The sequence below is a fragment of the Microcaecilia unicolor genome, chromosome 1 (assembly GCF_901765095.1).
Source record: "Microcaecilia unicolor chromosome 1, aMicUni1.1, whole genome shotgun sequence".
NCBI lineage: Eukaryota > Metazoa > Chordata > Amphibia > Gymnophiona > Siphonopidae > Microcaecilia > Microcaecilia unicolor.
The window spans coordinates 492,900,361-492,927,035 of NC_044031.1; the positions used below are offsets into that span (position 1 = coordinate 492,900,361).

Below are 26,675 nucleotides of genomic sequence, written 5' to 3' on the forward strand. Positions count from 1 at the left end.
TCCCTCCTTTCTCCTCCCGCAGGTCTGGAATCTGCCACTTCCTCACCGCCACTGCAGTGCTTGCAGCTTACATTTTTGGGCCATCCGCAATGTACATAGGCACTGCAGGGACTTCCCTCTTCTGCATACAGCCCTTGCAATAGGAAGTTGCATCAAAGAGGGCCGGACGCGGCAGACTGGGAAGGCCCTGGAGTGCTTGCCTGTGTGAATCACAGACGGCCCGAAAATGTAAGCTGCGAAGGATGGCGCAGTGATCCTGGACCTGCAGGAAAGAAGGTAGTGAGTGATGCTGAATTTGGAAAAGGCAGAGGTGTGCTGGATTTATGGGAGGAGGAGAAGACTGCAGGGAATGGTGTGCTGGACATTTGGAAATGGAGACCTATATGGCCAGGGGGTGCAGAAAGGGTGTCATGAACCGTAAAAGTTTGAGAAACCCTGATCTAGACAAAAAAAACAAGTTTTCTTATCATTTAACCCTAGTCGGCTAGCTTGGTGTCATAATTTAATTATTAATGGTTCTAAATTCCCTGTAGAAATGGATATAAAAATTCTAGATATGACACTAGATTCTATCATTTGAGAAACAGGTTACCCTATTGGTAAGGAAAGTTTTTTTCTTATTTAAGAAAACTAAGGAGAATTAAGCACTGTTTTGAGGGTCCACAATTTAAACTGGTGATGCAGATATTGATCTTGAGCCAGATTATTGTAACATGTTACATGTAGGATGCATACACTCCTAAAAAGACTGCAGGGTTTGCAGAAGGTAAAATTATGTCTTACCTGATAATTTTCTTTCCTTTAACGCAGCAGATGTATCCAGGAATTAGTATGTCTCTATCTCCACCTGCTGGTAGGCGGATTTAATCCACTAGTTCCTGGATTCATCTACTGCAAGTGACAAGGAATACGGTGATCAGGTTGACATATGCTGCAAGAAGATTTGATAGAGTAACACCTTTATTAACTAGAGCTCATTAGTTGCTTATTCAGGCTCAAATAGATTTGAAGGTTTGCAACATGGTCTTTAAAATATTACATAGCATGGTTCCTCAATATATGCTTCTTCTTATTAGTATGATAAATTGGAAAACTAACAAGAAACTAAGATCTTTTAGTACTGCACCTACCTTCTATTAAAAGAATTAGATTTATAAAATATTTTCAATCAGCTTTCTCCTTTGCGGGAGTTAAAATATAGAACTCGCTGCCTTTATTTCAGAGAGGCCTAAAAATTTGTTTGTTCAAGAAATATTTGTCTTAAGCTGTGGATGTTGATGTTGCAATGCAGGAGATAAATTTTACATCTATGCCCAAGTATGCCTGATTCTCTTTTTTTGTGATGCAGAATATAAAAACAGTATTAGTATTTTTGATGACATAACAGGTGGTTGTTCACATGGTAGAGTCTGGGTGGTGCATATGCACATATTTTTATAGAATACTACAAATTACATATGTATCTCCTAAATCTATGTGCCAGCCTTTACATCAGCTCTATAGCTGGCTTAAGTGCTCACACTTAAACACATACACACATATATATACCCAGTTAAACTAGTATTCTCTAAAGAAAAGTAGAAACTTCCTTTCCTTTATAGGACAGGCTCCCAAGTATGGAACTCAATTTCCCTAGATGTGTTATTTTATAAAACACTCATATATAGTGCAACTTTAAACCAGCTCTACCCAACCTGCATCCGCAGGAATACCTATGCACAGTGCATAAGTATACCAGCTTGTTAGCATGCATACTTATATCTGTGTCTTCAGCCAGGCTATTTTATAAAGGAGTCCTTTTTTGCCTCTAAAGTATGCTTTACATGTGCAGTTTTGGTTAGTCAAGAATTTTGAAGTCTTAGAGAGGAGTAAAATAAAAAAAATAAAAAAAAATTCAAGTATAGATTTCCTTTAATCACAAATCAAAAGGACTTCAAGCAGTTTACCTTTATTAAGACCATTTGCAATTTATCCTCCTTAAGCATTAGTATGAAGCATTAGGGTACAGCAAGTGCAGAGGATACCAATTATGTGGCTAGTTAACAAGGATTTAAAACAGCCACCACATCTTTCTTAACGAAAGAGTATGCATAGATAAACATATGGTTAAGAAATTCTGCATAGTGCCACAATAAGATTTTACTATTAAGGTATCTAATAATTTATTATACCTACTTTGCTGTAATACACTTCTTATACAAATCAGACTCAGAAGAAAAACACACCACCACACAGCTTATTTAAACAGCCCAAAGCTTCTGATTGCAAAAATTCAAAAGTTTATCAACAAAAGTAATAGATTAATAAAAACTAACACACCAGCACTAGTTGTTGCAGTCAAACAATTCAAATATTAATTTCTTTGCCCCCCCCCCCCCTGTTGACATTATTCCCAATCCTCTCTTATTATAGGAGTTCATGTCATGCCTTGCAGGGATTGTGGAATTAATGGTAAGAACCTCACTTGCAACATGCTTTATCCAGAGAAAATATTGTGACAAACATTGTGAAGAATGTTAAGGCCTTAATTTAATCAACTTTTCCAGGAATGGTCTACCAAAGTTTGCCACAGGACTGTCATGGCTCTAAAAATGAAATACCTCTATGCCATGCTAGACAGACTGAGCCTATCCCAGTTTTACCCCACTACATACAAATGTACTCTTTATTAAGGAACTCAAATACATTTCTTAACATATAATGGTATAAAAATTAACATATATATTCTTTTTTAAGGAACTGAACTACATTTCCAAACATATAATGGTATACAAAGAAATCTACCTTGACCTGTAGATTCTGACATGGAGCCAAGGGCAAGTAATGTCTGATGAATGTACTTATTCATGAAAATTCTGATATGACAACCAAGTTTTAGTTGTAATCTGAATGGTAACAATGTTCTTGTGTTCAAATGTACAAACTGTGAACACAAATATCTTCACATCATATTTCCTCTAGCATTTACTCCACCATGCAATGAGAAAAGAAAAAAAAAATTGACTGGAAACTTTCTGCAATAAATCAGTGTTCATTTTTATCAAAGGAAGGAATATACATGTTCTATCACATTAGTTTATTGAAAGTCAAGAGCCAAAGATACTTTCATTTGCCATGTGATTAACTAAAGGAAAAAAAAACTGGTTCTGAAAAATAACCCTTAGTAGTATGTATTTATATATGCATGTATGTAAAACTTAACAGTGGGATTGGCATGGATTAATAATGTGAGGACAGAACTCCTATTTGTACTCTTACCCCATTGCTCACTGATAAATTCTAACGTATGTAATACTTATTGTGGATTGTACCCATGGTAAGCACAAATTTGCTCAAGATAATATGGAAGAGAAATCTCCTACTGAACATTTTAACATCACATGTGCAACATATTTCAAAAGTCTATTTGATAGAATAATTTGTGATCAACCATATTGACATTGAAAAAGATCCATACAATCAGGTGTCAGAATGTTATGTTTTACAATAAAAGTATGTCCCACCAAAATAGAGACAATAATTCACTGCCATATTTCCTGTAATACCTGCTGTACTATACGTGATTAACATTTGAAAGGAGGACTACTTCTTGGAAGAGCATGTACTCCTTGTTATTGATACATATGACAGTAAGTAACAATCCAAGATTTAAAATGATCTCAACAAGGCATGGGAAAAAATATGTATTCGACTATGGTTGGTGCTGGTGTACTTGTATAGAAGGCCTCTTGAATAAAGTCAATTCGTTGTAGGTAGATGTTTCTCAATAAATTGCTTGATGTCTGCCATTTCCTGTTCAAAGATCAAATGGCACAAAATAATTAAAAAAACCATCATCATCAGTTTGGTTCAATTAAATTTATTTGTTACATTTGTATCCCACATTTTTCCACCCATTTGCAGGCTCAATGTGGCTTACAATGTTCCATCCTGGCATTCGCCACTCCAGAGTAAAAGTTACATTTGGAATTACATAAAGAGCATGGATGACATAATAGAATTGAGTAATCAGGTATATATAGAAAAACATTCAGAATATCAAGTGGTGATGCGTTACAGTTCCTATAAAGATCATTATGGTATGCCTTGTTGAAGAGATAAGTCTTCAGTGATTTACGAAAGTTGATTAGGTTGTGAATTGTTTTCAAGGCAAGTGGCAATGCATTCCATAACTGCGTGCTCATATAGGAAAAGCTGGACACATGTGTTAGTCTGTATTTTAGTCCTTTACAGTTGGGAAAGTGAAGATTTAGGAATGTGCGTGCTGATCTTCTAGCATTCCTGGGTAGCAAGTCAATAAATTAACATTTTACAATTCCACCACATATTTGTAAATTATTAAAAAAGAAAAGAAAAAGAAAATCCTGCAAATAACCATAGAACCTACATAAAACAAAGCGTTTTGGCCTGCATATCCCTCCACAACATTCTTCCACGTTTGAGTAGTGCTCCTTTCCAAACACTATGGACTGAATTCAGTAAAAGGCACCCAAATTTGGGCACCTGAAAAAAAAATGAGCGCCGCTATTCTATAAACAGCGCTCTAAGTTGGGCACCATCTATAATAGTGCTTAGTGCAAGGACCACGTCCAATTCGGGGCATTAACATTTAAACCAACTGAAACCTGGTGTAAATCCTCATATCTAAATTAGGCATGGATCTTCCATATTCTATACTGCTATGTACATCTGTAGTGAATGCCCCTGACCCACCCATGCCCCTTCCCATGGCCACACCCCTTTTCAGTTTTGTGCTAGCGCCTAGTAAGATGCATGCATAAATTCAAATTAGCACCAATAATTGATTAGCACCTAATTATTAGTACTAATTGGTTCATTACTCAAATTGCACACAAAAACTGGGCACATGCCCAAATCTGGACATGCAATTTGAGTGCCATTTATATAATTTTTTTTTTTTTTTTTTTTGGGGGGGGGGGGGGGATATGGCACATCATATAGCTTTTCTTCAACAGAAGCTTCCTTCTTGCCACCCTCTCATACAAGACAATTTGTGGAGTCAACATTTCCTCTGGTCTCAGTCATTCTTTTAAAGTAAACTTAGGCCTTAAGAGACCTTCCTTAGCAGTTTCATTAACTCACAGCTACAGATTCTGGAGGGACAGTTTGATCAAGGCAATGTCTTGGTGGTGCCAAACTATTTACACTTCTATAATGATGAACCTGAGATACCCCCAAGAGTTATTCAAACACTTATAGCCTTCCCCTGATCGGTATCTTTAAATTTATCCCAGAGACTTGAGGAGCTCTTTGTTTGGCATGTTTAGCCCTCTGCTTCAAATTCACTTCATACAATACAAACAGCTTGATTCTTCATCCAGCAGTAAGCAAATCAGCTCAACTACTGTGATTGGATATAGGACTAACTTATTATGGACCTTACACCAATTTTTGGAAATGGAGCAAATTTGGGACTGATGACACAGGGCAAGTAGACTTTTGTAATTAAGACTTTTAGCTTTTTATTGTTAATTAATTTTGAGCATACTATCTCCACCAGTAATGCCTGAAAGATTCAAACACAGACATTCCATTCTTTGTTGCTCTCTCCCATAGATTACATGGCTTTCCCAACTCTACCTGGCTAATAACTGCTAATAGAATTTTCTGCTAGGAATCTGTCCACACACCTTAAATTCAGCTATGCCAGATGCCTTCAGCACATCTTCCAGAAAAAACATCCACAGCTTAGAAACATGATGGCAGATAAGGGCCAAATGGCTCATCCTCCGTAACCACCAACTCTTTCTTTTCCTAAGGGATCCCATGTGCTTGGTCCCACGCTTTCTTAAATTTCGACACAGTCCTCGTCTCCATGACCTCCACCAGGAGGCCATTCCACGCTTCCACCACCCTTTCCGTGAAAAAATACTTTCTTAGATTCCTCCTAAGCCTATTTCCTCTTAATTTCATCGTATGTCTCCTCATTCCATAGTTTTCCTTCATTTGAAAAGGGCTCACTTCTTGTACATTAATGCCCCTGAGATATTTAAGTGTCTATCATATCTCTGCTCTGGGGCCTTCCCTGGAGCTCTGCCTGCTTTCCCCATCAATCGCTCATGTGTGTGTGACGTGAACGTTGGCATCACTGTGTATGTGCATAGATTGATGTCAGAAGTCACCTCAGGCCTCAACTCAGCCGAGGACTTTCCTGCTTCAGGTCAACTGAGCTCCCTGCACATTCAGGTGGTCCAGAATAGCAGCGATTGTACCAGTCATGCAACCTCTGCACCTGGAGCACCATCATGTACCCCTCTTTCCAAGCCTCACAAGACCTGCCCTTAAGCCCATTGAGCCTCAGGTACAGTTTTAAAATTTAACCTTATGGTTACACTACCAAAACCATTCACACAACATGGTGCAATATTCGCAAATTCAGCTTGCTATGGTTCTGGTATAACATCTTATGCCGACCTGAAGTGCTCCTCACACTGTCTTATTCTGAGGAACAGCAAGCCTGGATTACACTTTGTTAAAGCTTCTTCTTTATACTGTTTTGTTGCAGTACTTTTTCCATTTTGGATTCATAGCAGCAGCCTCTTTTTGTCTGTATATCCATAGAGCAACATGAATGAAATAAATCAAATTCCCTGTGAAGGTGCACCAATAATTTTCACACTAACACATTAGATAGCTTCTGTTTCATAAATCTTTCTATTGGACCACATTTCTTCCAAAACTGGCTTTCTAGCTCAGTTGAAACTGTGTGAACCTTAATTTTTAATATCAGAATATTTCCCCTATTAATAACTTTCCCCACTCCCTCCCGATCACAGAGGGAGTCCTTGACAAGAGACCACAGAGACTGACTTCTAGAACCTGGTACATATGCATGTGATTCTGGCTACTATGTATTGTGCAATGACTATGTCCAAGCCCATGAATACTGTCTCTGTAGTATTGTTAGCCATCCCATGAAGAAGTTGGCTTGGAAAATCAAATCTGGGTAGTACTATGGGTAGCACTGCATTGTCATTGAGGCACTATGTTAAGCCATCATATTCTATTTTAATAATGTAATATAGAATACTAACCTGGGGGCAGGAGCTGTGTGTCATACCAGAGTAAACCTTGTACTGTATGTTTGCTGGATTTATTAAAGTCTTTAGTTTTTCAACAGTAAGAGCAGCAAACATAGGAGGAACCAAAGGGTCACAATCTCCATGGCACTGAATAACAGGAATGTCCTTGTTGACACTAGTACCAGCAGCAGCCTTCAAATACAAGAAAAAGGTGGGGGGGGGGGGGGGGGTGTGGAAAAAAAACTGTAAGAAAACCCCATTGCCAAAAGATTTTGTTCAACTACACCAACATGGTGTATATAACAAACTTTTACATCAACATGGTATATAATACAAAATTTTTATTTTTACATAAATGTGTACTTTAAAAGGGTTCAAATGAAGCTACTATATTATTCTGCTAAGCTCAAGTTAACAACTTAAATTTTATCATTTTTTTTTACTATTTTTCTTTACTTTTTCTTTTATGTTAATAATAAGTGAGGAAAACTCAGAACGGATATAGAATGACAAGACAAAAGTAGAACTCCTGGTATTCATAGTAACACAGTACATGACGGCAGAGAAAGACCTGCACGGTCCATCCAGTATGCCCAACAAGATAAACTCATATGTGCTACTTTTTGTGTATACCTGGCCTTGATTTGTATCTGACATTTTCAGGTCACAGACTGTAGAAGTCTGCCCAGCACTAGCCCCGCCTCCCACCACTGGCTCTGCCACCCAATCTCCGCTAAGCTTCTGAGGATCCATTCCTTCTGAACAGGATTCCTTTATGTTTATCCCACGCATTTTTGAATTCCGTTACCATTTTCATCTCCACCACCTCCCCCGGGAGGGCATTCCAAGTATTCACCACTCTCTCCGTGAAAAAATACTTCCTGACATTTTTCTTGAGTCTGCCCCCCTTCAATCTCATTTCATGTCCTCTAGATTTATCACCTTCCCATCTATGGAAAAGGTTCATTTGTGGATTAATACCTTTCAAATATTTGAACGTCTGTATCATATCACCCCTGTTTCTCCTTTCCTCCAGGGTATACATGTTCAGGTCAGCAAGTATCTCCTCATACGTCTCTTGTAACGCAAATCCCATACCATTCTTGTAGCTTTTCTTTGCACCACTTCAATTCTTTTTACATCCTTAGCAAGATACGGCCTCCAAAACTGAACACAATATTCCAGGTGGGGCCTCACCAACGACTTATACAGGGGCATTAAAACCTCTTTTCTTCTGCTAGTCACACCTCTCTCTATACAGCCTAGCAATCTTCTAGCTACAGCCACCGCCTTGTCACACTGTTCCGTCGCCTTCAGATCCTCAGATACTATCACTCCAAGATCCCTCTCCCCGTCCGTACATATCAGACTCTCACCGCCTAACACAAACATCTCCCGTGGATTTCTACTCCCTAAGTGCATCACTTCGCACTTCTTCGCATTGAATTTTAATTGCCAAACCTTAGACCATTCTTCTAGCTTCTGCAGATCCTTTTTCATGTTTTCCACTCCCTCCCCGCTGTCCACTCTGTTACAAATCTTAGTATCATCCACAAAAAGACAAACTTTACCTACTAACCCTTCGGCAATGTCACTCACAAATATATTGAACAGAATTGGCCTCAGCACCAATCCCTGAGGCACTCCACTACTCACTTTTCCCTCATCCGAGCGAATTCCATTAACCACCACCCTCTGGCGTCTGTCCGTCAACCAGTTCCTAATCCAGTTCACCACGTCGGGTCCTATCTTCAGCCTGTCAAGTTTATTCAAGAGCCTCCTGTGGGGAACCGTGTCAAAAGCTTTGCTGAAATCTAAGTAGATTACGTCTATAGCATGTCCATGACTCAATTCTCCAGTCACCCAGTCAAAGAATTCAATGAGATTCGTTTGGCACGATTTACCTTTGGTAAAACCATGTTGTCTCTGATCTTGCAACTTATTGGCTTCCAGGAAATTCACTATCCTTTCCTTCAGCATCGCTTCCATTACTTTTCTAATAACCAAAGTGAGGCTTACCGGCCTGTAGTTTCCAGCTTCTTCCCTATCACCACTTTTGTGACGAGGGCCCACATCCGCTGTTCTCCAATCCCATGGAACCTCTCCATCTTTAAGAGGACCCGCCAGAACCTCTCTGAGCTCCCTCAATATCCTGGGGTGGATCCCGTCCGGTCCCACGGCTTTGTCCACCTTTAGATTTTCAAGTTCTTCATACACACTCTCTTCCGTGAACGGTGCTATATCCACTCCATTCTCATTAGTACTTTTGCCAGTCAATCGCGGTCCTTCTCCAGGATTTTCTTCTGTGAAAACAGAACAAAAGTATCTATTTAGCAAATTTGCTTTTTCTTCATCATTATCTACATAGCGGTTCGCAGCATCTTTCAGTCTCACAATTCCCTTTTTAGTCTTCCTCCTTATACCTGAAGAAATGTTTGTCACCCCTCCTTACATTTCTAGCCACTTGTTCTTCTGCTTTCCCCTGACATGTCTCTCGCTTGGCTTCTTTCAGTTTCATCCAGTATTCCTCTCCGTGTTCCTCGTCTTGAGTTTTTCTGTATTTCAGGAATGCCAACTCTTTAGCCTTTATTTTCTCGGCCACTTGCTTGGAGAACCATATCGTTTACCTTTTTCTCTTGCTTTTATTTACTCTCCTTACATAAAGGTTTGTGGCCATATTTATAGCTTCTTTCAGCCTGGACCACTGTCCTTCCACTTCTCGTTTGTCCTCCCAGTCCATCAGCTCCTTCCTCAGGTATTCCCCCATTTTACTAAAGTCAGCATGCTTGAAATACAGGACTTTGAGTTTTGAGTGGCCGCCCTCCACTTCAGCTGTCATATCAAACCAAACCGTTCGATGGTCACTGCTTCCTAGGTGGGCACCCACTCGGACATTTGACACACTATCCCCATTTGTGAGCACCAGATCCAGCGTCGGTCCCTCCCTCGTGGATTCCGTCACCATTTGTCTGAGCAGAGCACTTTGAAAAGCATCAACGATCTCTCTACTTCTTTCCGATTCCGCAGATGGAACCTTCCAATCTACATCCGCCAGACTGAAATCTCCCAGCAACAGCACCTCTCTCTTCTTTCCCAACTTTTGAATATCTGCTATCAGATCTTTATCTAGTTCCTCCATTTGTGTCGGGGGTCTATAGACAACACCCACGTGGACAGAGGTTCTATCATCTCGTTTTAAGGTGATCCATATCGCTTCTTCCTTTCCCCGGGTCCCTGTCATTTCAGTTGCTGCGATATCATTTCTCATATACAGAGCTACTCCTCCACCTTTACGACCATCTCTATCCTTCCTAAATAGATTATAGCCTGGTATGTTTGCATCCCATTCATGGGAACCATTGAGCCACGTCTCTGTGATTGCAAGAACATCTAAGTCTGCCTCCAACATCAGGGCTTGAAGGTCATGAACTTTATTACTTATACTACGAGCATTTGTGGTCATTGCTTTCCATCTACATTTCCTGGTATGTGTTTAACATTAGTGATTTGGGGGTGTCTTTTCTTTGGGTACCTTCATATCTTTTTGTTCCACCTTCATTGCTTTTTCTTCCGCCTCAGTTCTATTTTCACGAATATCACAGTGCTGTAATGGAGCAAAAGAATTCTGTAGGGGCACCACTTGTGAGGGCGGATGTTTCTGTGTCACATAACGAAGTCTGCCTGAGCCTACCGTGAACCATCTGTTCTTAGGTGGTTTTATCCTTTGAGGCAGTGGTGAGAATTTGGTATGATTCTGTGCAGTATGATTTTGTGCAAGTCCTAGAAGCTGCTTTAAGTGCATCCAATTCCTGCTTTACTTTACTGAGCTCCTGTTTTAAACTAGCAAGCTGAAGACAGATAGGACAAGCCTTAAGTCTCCAGATGATTGGCCTTGAAACTAAGATATAACAAAAAGAGAGGGAACGAAGTACAAACTAAAGTCCAAACAAAAAAATAAAAAAACAGCACCATGGGCCTTTAAAAATGGAACACAGTTCTTTAATGAATGAGCCTTGACAAAAAGACCCGACACGGGCCGTGTTTCGGTGACTAGCACCTGCGTCAGGGGTCTACATAGAATACAAAACATAGAAATAATATATTTTAAAATTTTTTTTAACATATAATGAATAAAACCAAAGATTAATATTTAGACTCATCAAGCATACATATATAAGCCTATATAAATACCTAAAGCATTTAATATTTTAACATTGCATTTAATATTTTAACATTCTCATATATTATTTTATATGTTTTGTATATATGTAGACCCCTGACGCAGGTGCTAGTCACCGAAACACGGCCCGTGTCGGGTCTTTTTGTCAAGGCTCATTCATTAAAGAACTGTGTTCCATTTTTAAAGGCCCGTGGTGCTGTTTTTTTTGTTTGGCCTTGAAACTAAAACACCACAATTATTACAGAGAATAAAAGTCATCCTGATTGGTTGAAATGGGTATGAATAGGTGTACTATGATGGGGTTAAACAGTCTGCAAGACTGCCTGTGTGTGACAGAGGAGTAAAGTTAATGAGTTTTGGCTTGTATATGACTGGAAAACCCTGGGGTGGGTGGGATTATAAGTCCCAGTGAGTCAGCCAAGTGCTGTATCAAAACGTTCTCTAGGTATGACCAGAACTGATACAGTCTGATCAAAGAATCTCCAGTTGATTTAACTTTCAAATTCCACTAGAATATAAGTAGGACTGGCAGAACCTTTCCACAAAGTTAGAATGCTACAGGACCAGCAGCAGTTAGAAAAGCCTATCCTCTATCAGAGCTAGGCAGGAAAGGAAAGAGGGTATATCTATGGGTATAGCTGATTAATAATGATTTTTTATTATCCTGCCAATATGGTACTCCCAACAGTGAGAGAAGCTTGATGAACAAGTTTAAGGAAGAGAAGGTAAAATGGTATCCTATATGATATATAATGAGGATAGCAGCCAATGGATATGTTAACATATCCCCCCTCCCCCCCCCCCAATTTTTTTTTTAAATACAGCCCAACATAACATTAAACAAATTTATTTAGAAGCCAAGTCCTTATACATGCTGTAACTATCTTGAGAATACTAGATTATTTTTACACACACCCCACACAGATCAAATCTTAAAAAAAAAAACTACAACTGGTTACAAATAATCTCGTATAGTTTAATATTAGTGCCTGCAGCAACAATAGCATCTAATCTACACAGGATTACCCAAGGGGCAGCAAGATGGATATTGAAAAGTCAGAAAGCTCTGAAACTAAAGATCCACTAAGATTATGATTTTAGGTGTGCCCATAGGATAGCATTTTAAGTCCACTAATCTGATTAACAAGATATGCGCCTATGATCCAAGATGACAAATTATCCAGACTCACCCTACCTAAGATATTTGGAACGTGCAGCTGAGACTGTTTAATATCCAGTCTTAGAGCTAATAAATTAAAGAATTCCTTCATTTAAAAATGAGGAGTATGAACCATTTACACTGGGGCATGAAAACTGGAATTTATTTACTTATAAAAGTCTTTCTACCATGTTCCGCACCCAGGATGAATACAGACGTTGAGTCTGGGGGAGAGGCATGGAAGGAGGAGAGTGCAAGGAGGCCACAAGCAGTATATCAGAACTGCTGCCACACTGGTAAGCCCCTCAAAAGAGAAATACATTTTGGGGGCAACACTGGACCTGGACAGTCTGGATAATTTAGGAGTGGAGTAGCCTAATGGTAAAAAAGCTTGTCCTTGTAGGGACTGAGAAAGTACCTGCATATACGTACAGTGCTGCGTGCATCTAGTAGTGCTATAGAAATGATTAGCACTAGTAGCAGTAGTAGGTACTAAGAAGGGGAACAGATGCTGGAGCTGTTTTAAGGTAGGTCAGTTGGGGTGGCTCAAGGAGAGGGCCTGGAAACACATGAGAGGAAGAGAAATGGTTTACAAAAGGGATGGAGGAAGGGATGAGACATGCTGGACCCAGGGACAGAAGAGAGGGAGAACAGCTGGACCTGGGGGTTGAAGAGGCATATGTGCTGATCAATGGGAAGGAGGGAGGAAGGAGAGAGATGTTAGACCCAGGGAAGGAAGAAAGGGAGGTAGAGATGAAGAGGGAGAAGTGCTGGACCCTGGAAGTGGAAGGGAGGAAAGATATGCTTGATCATGAGAAGGGGAAGGAAGAAGAGGTACTCTTACATTCTGATATTATAAAAGAGAGAGGGGGCCATGGTAGGGGGAGGAGGAAAGATAATGGACCCCTGGGGAGGAAAGAAGAGAGGTGGGATAGGAAAATGCTAGAGATTAGAGGAAAAGGGACAGAGAGATGTCAGGCTGGGGGGGGGGGGTGAATAGGGAGAGAAGATGCTGGGCTACAAGAGTGGAAAGGGGGAGGGGAGATAGTGAGAGGCAAAACGTACAGTGGTAGAAGAGTGAGTACAGAGGTAGAAATGTGGTAATGGGGAGTAGATGGAAGGAGTGAGATGGGAAATGAGAGCACTAGGGGCATGACAGAAGATGGAAACTTGATAGGTAGCAGAAAATTAAAAAGAAGAAGGGTGAGAGAGGGTGAAACTTGAGTGGACAGAGGCAGAAAACAGGGAAGAGAAAGCTGAAGAAGAAAGATAATGTGTTAGAGATAGGTGTAATGAGGGAATGGAACAAGACACGAGAGGAAAAAAAAAGCAATGGAGAATTAGCAGAACACAGACAAGAAACTGGAAACAACATGATGGAAAAATAAAATATGGTAGAAAAGTGTCTTATTTTGGATTTAGCTGGAATATATTAGCTTTGGGATGTGTGCATCAAAGGTGTTTTTTATAGTTGCGGTGTTATGGATTCCGCTATGGCTTTCACTCTGAAGAAGGATCTGTAGGTTAGTACAATGCCTCCTCATTTTTTCCTGTTTCTGGTCCAATGCAACATTTTATAGCCTGGCAGGCAGAGGTCCGCGATTATAAGATCTTCTTTAGCATGGCTCCATATTTCGTTAAGGAAGACCAGCCTGAGGTCTTCGTCCAATATCCAAGTCTTTTATTGTTTCTGTTTTATCGCTGATCTGGCATTGATGTAGCCCACTGGTATTGGTAGGTAATTATCTTCCGTTAGCAACACTTTGGAAATTTTCACTAACTGACGCTCGTTTGGATTTCTGAGTTAATCAGTTCCTTTTTTCGCCGCCTATTGTGTTTGGCCATTGTTGGGTGATTTCCATTGACTGAATCTCCTCCTTGTTTGTTTCTTTGAAATTTACATTGGTGGAAGGCAGCTCGTCTCGTTGAGTGACTCAGATTGCATAGTACTGATATCATGTTATCTCCATGTATTAGAGCTCCCATGGTGTTAGTATTGTTAGGACTCATAATTCTACTATAAGTTTGGTGATATGCATTTAGCCCCTTTGATGTGTAATTAATTGATCCTGCGGTTGTACAGATCTTGGAGATAATTTTTTTTTTAATTTCTTGCCTTCTTTTGTGGCATGAGCATGAGGCAGTCTTGTAATTATTGTTTTGCCTGAATATATATTCCCCAGTCAGGGCTCCATGGTGTGCTGGGTTACCTCATACTTCATGTGTTGAATTGGGTATCTGGAGAACAATAATTCTCCTGATTAAGCTGCAAATGCACCAGCTGAAAGTGCGGGCACCTAGAACCCTCTCTTCTCAGTCTCTGGTGCAGTCGTTCTCCACAGTTCTTCACTGCTCTCAGCAAGATCGTGCCTATTGAAGAGGCGTGGGGTCACCCGCTCCTCACCGGTATGGAGTGCAGTCAGTGGGTTCTGCTCCTCACTGGGAAAATAGCAAGTTTGAAGGGCTCCATGGCCCGGGTAGCTCAAGTAGTCATGTACCCAAAAATGGTCGATGCTTCCCGTGGCAAAAGAAGGGCTCAAAGGCCTAAAAAAAATGCATTTTAAGAAATGAATAAACTGAACAAAATGAAATGCAGAAAAAGAATATGAAGAAAATATATCCCAAAAAGGGGAAGGCACCAAAAGGCAAAAAGGTTTGACATGCTAAGGAGAGATTAGAAAGCCAACCTCTCTGCTCCGTGAAAACAATACACTGCTGGTCCTGCGCTCGAATGTCGGGTGGGAAGGCATCTGCATAGTAGAGGTACTGCCTCCAATTTTTAAAATGACAGTGCACTATGGCAGTGTCCACACTGGGCTCCACAGATGACGTCACTCATATGTGAGAATATTATGCCTGCTTATCCTCGGTGAGCTAACAACATAGCTGCTAATGTTTGGGATCCAGTGATCCTATTTTGAAGGAACTGCACTGGTTGACTGTTTCAAAGTATTAGGCCTGGTGTATAAAGTTTTGCTAAGTTAGGCCTGGTTTACCTTGTGAAATGCTGCCTGTCTGTTGCCCCACCCATGATTTGAAGTAGTCTCAAGCAAGCTCTTCTGGTAGTCGCTTCATTGCAGGCAGCTTGATTGGCTTCTGCCTGACAGAAAGCATTTAGGTGTGATATCAAGATTAATACTGTAACCAGGAGATAATATAAGCTATCACTTTCTTGGTTGCACTTCTAATTTGCTGAATCATGCTGAATCATGTTCTAAGCATAGAAATTTCTCTCAAAACTGCCTGTTTACTGAAAAATTTAAAATAACGGCAGATAAAGACTATATGGCCTATCCAGTATGTCCATCCATACCATGTACTTTCCCCTTTTCTTCCTTAGAGATCCTATGTACTTGTCCCAAGCTTTCTTGAATTCAGATACAGTGTTAGTCACCATCTCAACTGGGAAGCTTTTCCATGCATTTGTCACCCTTTCCGTGAAGATATGTCATTAGGTTATTCTTGAGTCTGTCCCATTTCACCTTAATTCTTTGCCCTCTAATTCCAGAGCTTCCTTTCAATCACAAAGAGACTTGGCTCCTATGCATTTATGTCATGGATGTATTTAAATGTCTTATATCGCCCCTCTTCTGCCTTTCTTCTATATATTGGACTCCAAGTCTGTCCCCCATATGCTCTGATGATCAGTGACCATTTTAGTGGCCACTCTCTGGACAAACTCCATTGTTTTGAAGGTAGAGTCTTTAGAACTGTACACAATATACAAAATGAAGTCTCACCAAAGACTTATTCAGAAGCACTATCACCTCTGTTTTCTTGCTGGCCATTCCTCTCCCTATGCACCCAAGCATCCTTGTGGCTTTTACCATCATATTTTCTACCTTTTGGCCAACCAAAGATCATCAAATACTATCATCTCCCAGATGCGCTCTTTTCATATGCACAGAAGTATTTCACCCCATATACTGTATTGCTCACTTGCAGTTTTTACAACCCAAACGCATAACCCTGTATTTTTTAGCCTTAAATCTTAGCTGCCAAGTTCTAGACCATTTTTGGCTAGATCCCTTATGTTATCCACACCATCAAGGGTGTCTAATGTATTGCAGATTTTGGTGTCATCTGAAAAAGGCAAACCTTACCAGATAGCCCTTTCACAATATCGCTCATAAAAATATAACTAGATCTCTTGTGGCACACCACTGGTTATGTCCCTTTCCTCTGAGTGAGCTAATCACTGCATTTTGTTCCCTTCCTCTCAACCAGTTTCTAACCCAGTCACTTACTTTAGGGCCCATAGTGAGGGCACTCAGTTTATTTTTTAAGTTACCTATGCAGAACTGTATGAAAGGCTTTACTAAAAATGAAAAGGACATCTAGCGCTTTCCCTTGATCCAACTCTCTGGTCATCCAGTCAAAGAAATTAATCAGATTTATCTGAGAAGATCTGCCTCTAATGAAACCATGCTACACCTTGGGTCCTGCAATCCACTAGATTCCAGAAACCTTATTATTCTAGTTTCTGCAGAGTGTGATATAGCGAGCGAGGTCTGAGGATGGGCCTGCACAATAACACTGCCGGACAAAAGTGTAAAAATGAAAAAAGATCTTTATTAACAGAGACCTGAAGCCTGTTACATCACAAGGCCAGGAACAAAAGATGAAAAGTCTCTTTAGTTCAGATAACAGTCTTAACCAGGGCCTGCGGCTCATTGGGCCCAAAACACAGTCTGTGGCTGTTGACTACCACACACCAAACATAACCTGTAAGTTCTCTTTCTGAGTTTCCAGGTCTGGCTCCAGCCAGACCTCAGAACAGGGCTTACAAGTCTCAAATCCAAAAGTTGGCTTACCTCAGCCAGGTCACGGTCCCTAGACATAGGTTACGAAGGTATATTCTGGGGCTTCAAGTCCTTCCTTCAATGGGCAACTTTAACCCTTTCATGGCCCTGCCTTTTATACTTCCTGATTCCGACTCCACCCCTCCCGTCTCACTTCCTCCCTGGGCGGGACTAATGGTATTAAGATGGTTCAGGCTAAGAGACTAGTTCTTAAGGGTGAAGGGCAATGTTCTGTATACTCCCTCATACAGAGCCATATCTATATATATAAAACTCACCCTCAAAGTTCTGAAGACAGTGACGTCAGTGAAACCAAGCCCTGACTTCCTTCAAAAAGGTTCGAAGGTTCGTGGTGGTGAAGCCACCAAAATCGCTCCGGGCCCCGCACTCGAGGGAGGAGCAATGGCAGAACAACGAAGGGATTGGCAGGGAGGGAGGGGGGGGGGGGAATCGCTACGGGCCCCACCCTCGCGTCAAACGTCATGATGTTGAGGGCGGAGCAATGCCACAACAACGAAGGGGTAGGCAAGCGGGGGGGGGGGGGGGGGGGGTTGTTGCCGACGAAAACCTTGCTAGCGCCCGTTTCATTTGCTCAGAAACGGGCCTCTTTTACTAGTTTAAAATATTCTGCTAATATTTTGTTTCCTTCACATATTCATCACAACTTAATTAGCAACATTAAAGATTCATGGCAGATATCAATGTACAGTAACTACAGCAAAAATATATAAAAAAGCAGAATAACTATAAGAATCCCCCAAAGAAATGCTATAAACACTGTCTGAACCAAACAGTATTTCATGGATAAACTAAAAGAACTAAATTTAATTTGTTGACTGAAAAGATAAATTCAAATGTCTTATTTTCAACTGGGTCTGGGAGGCAAGGGAGTGACTTGCTAAAGATTAGGAGTTGTTTTGTAATGGAGCCATAACATAGCATTCTAATACAACAAACTAGTAGGTCTAAAATCTGTCCAAGGTTACCCTCAGCCAGTCAGGATTTCAGAATATACATGAGATAAATTTGCATGCAACTGAGATCATGTAATTGCAGAGCTCTCATTCTATAAAAATTGTGATTAGAGGTAATAGGGTTGGTCTCTGAAAACTGAAGATGCTAGTTTACTAGAACAAATAAGAGTTTCAGGTTATTATAAAGATCATATATGATGATATCTGAAGACAAAATATGCATACTATGGTATATATGTAATTCATTTTCTCTTCATATGGTATGTTTTCAAAGCATTTTCTACATTGTGTTTATGTCTGCTGAATCCTCAATCCTCTTTCCCCCATTTCATATTCAACCCTCTGTCCTTTCTCCTTCCGACCACCCTCTACATCCTATCAGTATCAGTTACTTATCCCCTAACTAGCCAGTCTTAACTTCCTCCTCAGCAACTCATTTCTTTATCGCAGCAAAATGATCAAGAGGCCATCCTAACATCAATACCCTCCTCACATTATGGTTCCTCTTCAGTTCATTAGACCCTCTCTTACCAGTCTCTCAGCTTGAGTCAACCTGTGGGCGTTTGAGCAAGTCACTGAAAATGCTCTCAACAACTGCAAGGTAAATAAAACTGGACCTCTGAGCAGCTGTTGAAAGTGTGGCTGTCTAGCTGGTTAGTCTGAGCAAAGGGTTGGCAAGAAATTATCAAACTCCTATTATGGAAGCATGACAGACATGGCTTTTCATTATACAGGATTTTTAATGAAGTAATACCTGTGTAAGATTAGCTCTCAGTGGAAGCCAACAGCTAAGCGCAAGGACACCAGCCAGTTTTTGATTAGTTGTAAGAGCTGTATACAAAGACAGGGCTCCCCCCTATTCATGAAAAGAAGTTCAAAATTAATAATAACCATACCAACAGTATTATAAAATTGTATATATGTTTTATGTAGAGGTCGACAAACCAGGATTCTCAGTTGCGAACAAAACCGAACCAGCAACCAAAATTTGCAGTTGTTTCAGCTGAAACCGAATCCCCTCCCTCCTTCCCCAATCATTCTCTGCAGTCCCTGTTTCCCCCCAGAGCCCCCCTTCCTTCCCTCCCACCACTCATCTGAAGGTCCTCCCCAGACCTACCTTTAAACCTCCTAGTGGTCTAGTGGGTCTTCAGGGCAACAGCGATCCCCCATTGCTCTTGCCCCCGCCAGTTCTGCTGCCAGAACGGCCACTGAGACCTCCCCCAGCAATCTCGCAAAGCTACTACAGGAAATCCTGGAAGCCATTTTGGCTACGGACTGGCGGGGGCAAGAGTGAATGGGGAAAGCTCTTGCTCTTAAGCCCCACTAGATCATCAGGAGGTTTTAAAAGGTAGGCCCGGGGAGGGCCTTCGGGTGATGGGAGGGTAGTGGAAAGTAATCGTGGGAGGCAGGCGAGAAGGGGGCTCAGTTTCATCCAAAAATGCACTTGTATTTTCGGATGAAACCCGAACCCAGATTTCGGGTTGTTTTTGGTACCAAAACCAAAATTAGGTTGGGCTCCAGTTTGCTGTTTTAATGTTTACCTTCTATGTACTTTTTGCCACAAAAGATAGTTTCCAAAATCAATAAGAATAGAATGCAATGGGAACTATTTCCCCTAAATTTTATAGTACTCATCTTAACAAATGGATACAAGGGAAAAAAAATAGATTCTGGCTTTACTTCCAGGTTTCCTTTCTTTTCTATTTCAATTCACATATTGTATATTCATACTGTACAGTTTTTGAACAATTACATGCCCTTTAGTGAGGCAACAAATTACTTTAAAAAAAAGGATAAGAAATCAGGTCTTACCTGATAATTTTCTTTCCATTAGTCCTTCCCACTATTTCAGAACCTGTGGGATAGTTGTGTCCATCAACCAGCAGGTGGAGATAGAGAACTGAAAACTGAGCTGAGACATCTCTCTTGGAATCCAGTCCAGCTCCTCAGTATTTATGTAGACAAGCACTAAGGTGAAACTCAAAATAAACACAACAAACAAACTCCTCGCTAACCCAGAGATTTTCAACCCAGCCAGTCAGGGTTTTCAGGACATCCCCATTGAATAATAATTATATAAAATTAGGAAACTGCATCAGGTCTGACTATAGATGGGAAACGTTTTACAATGGATCAATTCATTAAAATCTTAGACATCACACTAGATAAATTATCCATGGAGCCACAGATAAATCTACTTATTAAAAGCTCTTTTCATATTATGAGACGATTACGGGCTATTTGTACATATCTGTCAGTGGAATTATTTAGACTTGTGGTACAATCTTTAATTCTCAGCAGGCTGGATTATTTCAACATTGTTTATTTGGAGTTACCAAAATACCTGTTGAAAAAGATCCAAACAATCCAGGATGCAACCATTCAACTGATCTTTTCACTTAAGAAATCAGATAAAATTACAGATTATTTTATCAAGCTTCACTGGCTTAGTGTCAAGGCTAGGATTAGTTTTAAACTGGGATCACTGTTGTGGAAGATAATACCGGGAAAGGGAAGGGAAATGTGGTTTACATAGTATAAACAGGCACTTATTTGTACCTGGGGCAATGGAGAGTTAAGTGACTTGCCCAAGGTCACAAGGAGCTGCAGTGGGAATCGAACCCAGTTCCCCAGGATCAAGGTCCACTGCACTAACCACTAGGCTACTCTTCCACTCATAGTACTATCATATATGATTTTTCTTGTACATTATTCATTAGTGGGATGATTTATAATATCTGCAATTTGTTTTCTTTTAATTACCCAAGTCCACGAGGTATCACCTCAAAGATTTTTCTCAGATTTGCATTTCAGGTTGCCAAATTGTGGGAATTTTTACCACCTAATCTAAGATTTTTACCTAGTCATGGCATGTTTAGAAAGAGCCTAAAGACTTTATTGCTCAATAGATATGTGATTAATAAATAACCATATATATTTAGAATATTCTCTTTTAAGTAAGCTAACCTATAACTGTTTCTGCTAAATTTGTGACATCCTGGGCAAATTGTGCTTTAATATCTTGTAACCTTTCTGTGAACTATTTAATATGGTATTAGCAGGCTATAAGTGGCCTAACTGTAACTGTATGTGCGTTTGGAGTATGTTTGAATTTTAGGATAAGGTATATGGAAGAGTATGATGAATGGAGGGTGTTTTAAAGGGTTTATTGAGTTTAACTAGAACTTTATCAAAATCAATTAGATTTTTCCTAAATTGAATAAAGATAGTTAAATATATTGCATGGCTCCTTGAGGTTTACCATTGAATTAAATGGGGATATTCTGAAAACCTCAACTGGCTGGGTGTGCCCCAAAGACTGGGTTGAAAACCTCTGCGCTAACATTAACCAGATGAGCAAACGTGTAGAAGCCTCCCATCTCTGGACAACTGTTAAAACAAGAGATATGCAGGAACCAAGGTGAAAGTCAATATTTGACCCATTACACTGCACCAACTAAACATCTCAGAAACCTTGGGTGGGCCCCTGGAATAGTGGGAAGAACTAATGGAAAGAAAATCATAGTAACATAGTAAATGACGGCAGATAAAGACCTGTACAGTCCATCCAGTCTGCCCAACAAGAAACTCATTTTATATGGTATGTGATACTTTATATGTATACCCGAGTTTGATTTGTCCTTGCCTTTTTCAGGGCACAGACCATAGAAGTCTGCCCAGTACTGTTCTTGTACTAAGTTCTGAAGCTAACATCGAAGCCTCTTAAAATTTACATTCCAGCCCATCCCTATCTATTCAGTCACGATCAGGGCGTAGACCGTAGAAGTGTGCCCAGCTCCCGTTTTGTTTCCAAAACGTCGCTACCCGATCTCCGCTAATATTCCATAGGATTCCTTTGTGTTTATCCCACACGTTTGAATTCTATTACCGTTTTCATCTCCACAATCTCCCAAGGGAGGGCATTTCACATATCCACCACCCTTCTCCGTGAAAAAATACTTCCTGACATTAGTCCTAAGTCTGCCCCCCTTCAACCTCAATTCATGTCTAGTCCTACCGCCTCAATTCATGTCTAGTTCTTCCGCCTTCTCGTCTCTGGAAAAGGTTCGTTTGCGGATTAATAACTTTCAAATATTTGAACGTCTGTATCATATCACCCGTTTCTCCTTTCCTCCAAGGTATACATGTTCAGGTCAGCAAGTCTCTCCTCGTATGGTTTGCAATGCAAATCCCATACCATTTTCGTAGCTTTTCTTTGCACCGCTTCCATTTTAGCAAGATACAGCCTCCAAAACTGAACACAATACTCCAAGTGGGGCCTCACCGACGACTTGTAGAGGGGCATCAACACCTGCTTTCTTCTGCTGGTTATGCCCCTCTCTAGGCAGCCTAGCATCCTTCTGGCCACGGCCGTCGCCTTGTCGCATTGTTTCTTCACCTTCAGATCCTCCAACACCAACACCCCAAGGTCTCTCTCCTGAGTCAAGCTTACTAATCTCTCCCCTCCTATCCGGTATCTCTCTTTTGGGTTTCCGCACCCCAAGTGCTTCACTCTACACTTCTTGGCATTAAATTTTAACTACTTCTTAGTTATATAGAAACCTGCAAATTTATCATAATTCAATAATGTTGCTTTATATATTAAAATGTGATATGATAGTGCTCAGTGATCAGTGCCTGTTTTTAAGCTATGTAGCAGCTTATATCAGTGCACTAGTACCCGTACATCATTGCACTACAGGTCCCTGCCTCCCTTCCTGTCTGTGCATAGTGAGTTCTATTATGGTTACAGCCTCTATTAGTACTAACAGATTGACTTATCTTATCTGGGCCCGTGGTAATCCATACAGCATGTCAGGTGTGCTCTGGATAGCTGCCCTTTCTTTATTCTCTTTTTTCTTTTTGCTCATATAGTGCTTCCTTAGCCCTGAGTTATCGTTCTCAACATGCCTGCATGTTTTGCATAGAGCGTCGTCAGGAGAACAGATATTCCAACCTATAATAAATAAAATTAAATTGAATCCTCTCATATCAAAATTATATGGTTTCTTCCTGTGAACTCTACATTTCAAATGTTATAACAAGAAGTTTTAACTTACATTTGTTGGAGACTATCGGGTGCAGATCAGTGAATCCTCCATGTCTGGCCAGAAAACGCCAGTGCATGCGCACTCCCTTTTATTTTCCCGCCTCTCCCTAGGGATTCTACACTTGCGAAACCGCCCACCAATCAATAGCATTATTCAGTCCCCTCAGGTGTGTGGTTTGCCATTTAAAGATATATTGTGCCTCTTTTTTTAAGAGACTGGAAAGAATGTTACCCCCTTGATGATGGTGAAATTGAAACAAAACTATAAACCGAAGATCTGCTTCTTGATGACTTGTCTCTTCCCAGTGGTTTATTAATGGTGCATCTTTCTTGTGGATGCATAAATTACTCAGATGTTCTCCTATTCTTTGATTTTCCGCTTTGTTTGGCCGATGTACCATTTCTCGCATGGGCATTTGATTCCATAGATTACTTGCATAGAGTCACAGTTGGTCTTATCTCGCAGATTTATCATGCGGCCAATAACAGGATGCATGACTGTATCAGTAACCCATGCAAATCGGCAGTAAGAGCATCCACTGCATTTATTATGTCCTCTCTCTCCTACATCTGGACATCATTGTTCTTGTCTTGCCCTAAATTCTGTGATCTCATGAACGCAAATCGAGGGTCCTGTTGGATCCCGTGTAGATGCATAATCGGCCAATGCTTCTTTATAATTTGTTTAATCTGAGTGGCTCTGGGTGAGAAAGGTAGAACACATGTCAAGGTTTCAGAATGTCTTTCTATCTCACATCGAGGTTGTAACAGCCATTGTCTGTGGCTATTGGTGGCTCTCTTATATGCCCTTTTCACAATCTTTCTGGGATATCCCCTTTGTATAAATCTCTCAATATTTCCGAGTGATGCAGATAATTTATATTAGAGTCACATAGTTTCCTCACTCTCAAAAACTGCCACAGTGTGACCACCACTTAACTGCCTCCACGGGAGTCGCCATTTACCCCAAATTTCACAAGCACAGCATGTGTCCTAAGCAGGATCCCTCCCCTTCACCAAGTAGAACTTGTAGCCCTCCAAGTGGTTCTGAGTCAAACTTAAGTCAGACTTACCACTGCCAGCGGCTCCCCTCAAGCTCAGTATCCACTACAGATACCAACAGACTGTAAGCTCTTCTGGGGAAAGGCATTTTGTATCTGAATAATTGTTTGTTAATTTCTTATACCACCTTAAAGCCCAAAAGCGATCAGTATACACAAGTTCTGTACATGCACTATGAAAACAAGTACTAGAATCAGTCGAAAAATACCTCTCCCCCAATCTTCAGACCGCTGTCAGCTCCGAGCTGGCACAGAGTTTGCAGCGATACGGGCCCCCTTCTGAGCATCGGAGGGAATAGATGACCCCCATTTGCATGCTTTTGACTACATTAGCATGCTACTTGCGCCGATTGTGGGCGAGCTTGTTGTTTCTGGCGGTAAGGTCCTCAAAGCATTTTGCGCTAGTAAATGTGGGTGCTAGTCTGACACTAATGGTCTCTAGTACCCGCATTTAATTCTGAGTATTGGGGTCTCAGAATCAGAGGCTGAAAAGTGTGTTCATCCATTGCTGGAGATAGAAAATACTGAGGAGCTGCACTGGATGCCAAGAGAGATATGCTTCAACTCAGGTTTCAATTCTCTCTTTCCACCTGCTGTTGCCACAGGTTCTGGAATAGTGGGAAGCTATGTAATGGAATTTCCTTTCCTAATTACACTGAGCAATATATTATGAAGGTCAGTAGAGCAGCACTTCCATATTTTTATATTCATCACGAAGTGAACAGGCTAACAAAAGTATCCTTCAATAATGACCAAAACAAAAGTATAATTTTTTATATTGCTGTCAGTCAGTCAGTCTCCCTCCTGTACCTTTGTGCTTTTAGCTCAATCAGAATCTGCCTCTTAAGCTACAGCAGCAGCATAAGCTTTCATTCTTAACTAACCAGGGATTTTTCTCCTAATTTATATCCTTTCACATGGTAATAAAGTCATTTGCAGCAACAGTTCTCAGCTGGGAGCCAAGCATGAAAATTCTTCTGGAACTTTGCAACTGGAGCCCTTAAAATCAGCCACTCAGGCATCACCATCACAGGGTGACTAAGATGCCTCCCACCAGGGACTGTGAATGATAGTATACGATGTACTGGAAAGTTCAGTTCTCTCGACATTTATTTTATTATTTATCTTGGTCCTGTTGTATCAATTATTGAAAAACTTGATGTTGATTGTTATTGTTAAGCAGATAATGCCCAACTATGCATTACTGAAAAGGAAAAAATGGTTGCTCTGCTCACCTTACTTTCTGTAGCAGGACTAAACAGGCACACGAGTGATATCATCGCAACTCACTGGGATGGGCCAGAGCTAAGAACTTAGTGTAAAGTTCTGACCAAGCACAACCCTTCCCATGCACAGCAGGCCCCCTCAGTTCCTTCATTAGTTCAATAGCTGTAGCAGTAATACAATTTTCTGGGAGTTGGGAGGGATTATGTACTTGATCAATCCTGCTGTCTATGGAAAACATCCCTTACAGGTAAACAATTTTGCTTTTTTCGTCAACAAACAGAACTAAATCAGGGCAATTCCCAAGCTTAGGACTGCTCAATTGTTTACATAACTGGTCCACTGTGCAGAAGCAGCCCACTCAACCTATGATGGTACAAAACTTGAATAGATCAGACAGGCTGGAGAGTAATTTCAAGCTAAAACTTAACGGTTAAAAATAAGTAACTAACTCTTACCATCTTATGAATCTTAGAAACTTTACTATTAACAACAAAATCTATTCTCTTGAGTCATCAATGAAAATCTTGGGAGTCACAATAGATTGTTTCCTCACCCTTGACAACAAAGTCTCTAAGTTGACCTCAAGTGTCTTTCACTCACTTTGGAAGCTAAAGAGATTGAGGACATTTTTCTCTAAATCTGTCTTTTGTACTTTGGTTCAATCCCTTGTCCTCACCAAATGCGATTACTGCAATTCCATCTATGCTGGACTTAAAGGTGGTCTTCTCAAAAAATTACAAACAGCTCAAAATGCTGCTGCTCGTCTTATATGTAGATCTCCTCACTTCACCAAAGCCACTCCTTTTATATAAGCTACACTGGTTAAGAGAAAGAATATCTTTCAAATTATGCATTTTCATTCACTAAATCCTGTTTGGTCAAGCCCCATCATACATGAATAATCTTACTGAATGACCCCCTTGTAATGCTGTTTCATCATCCTGAGAATATCTTATATTTCCCTATCTGTAAGAATGTGATATATAAAACAATTCACTCTGCTAATTTCTCCTATCAAGGCATAAAAAATTTGAAATTCTCTTCCTAAATCAATCAAGTTTACAGATGATTACCTTTTAGATATCTTCTAAAAACACATTTCTTCAGTCTGGCCTTTATGAATACAAAGAATTCATATTTGAATTTTACCCACACACTTTTCTTAATCTTGTTTCCCAT

The 26,675-nt window shown here is 40.4% G+C and overlaps 1 protein-coding gene across 2 annotated transcripts in view; it reads right to left on the minus strand.

The window, feature by feature from the left end:
* Window positions 1–1,928: 1,928 nt before the first annotated feature.
* The window catches only part of LYPLA1 (lysophospholipase 1), a 106,064-nt gene continuing 81,317 nt past the window's right edge, over window positions 1,929–26,675 (minus strand). For both annotated transcript variants that reach the window (XM_030214450.1, XM_030214459.1), the window contains exons 7-9: window positions 18,913–19,014; window positions 7,056–7,235; window positions 1,929–3,792 (exon numbers count right to left, since the gene is read on the minus strand). In XM_030214450.1, coding sequence (XP_030070310.1) covers window positions 3,739–3,792; window positions 7,056–7,235; window positions 18,913–19,014 — 336 coding nt within the window. In that variant the 3' untranslated portion in view covers window positions 1,929–3,738. The remainder of the gene's footprint in view (window positions 3,793–7,055; window positions 7,236–18,912; window positions 19,015–26,675) is intronic.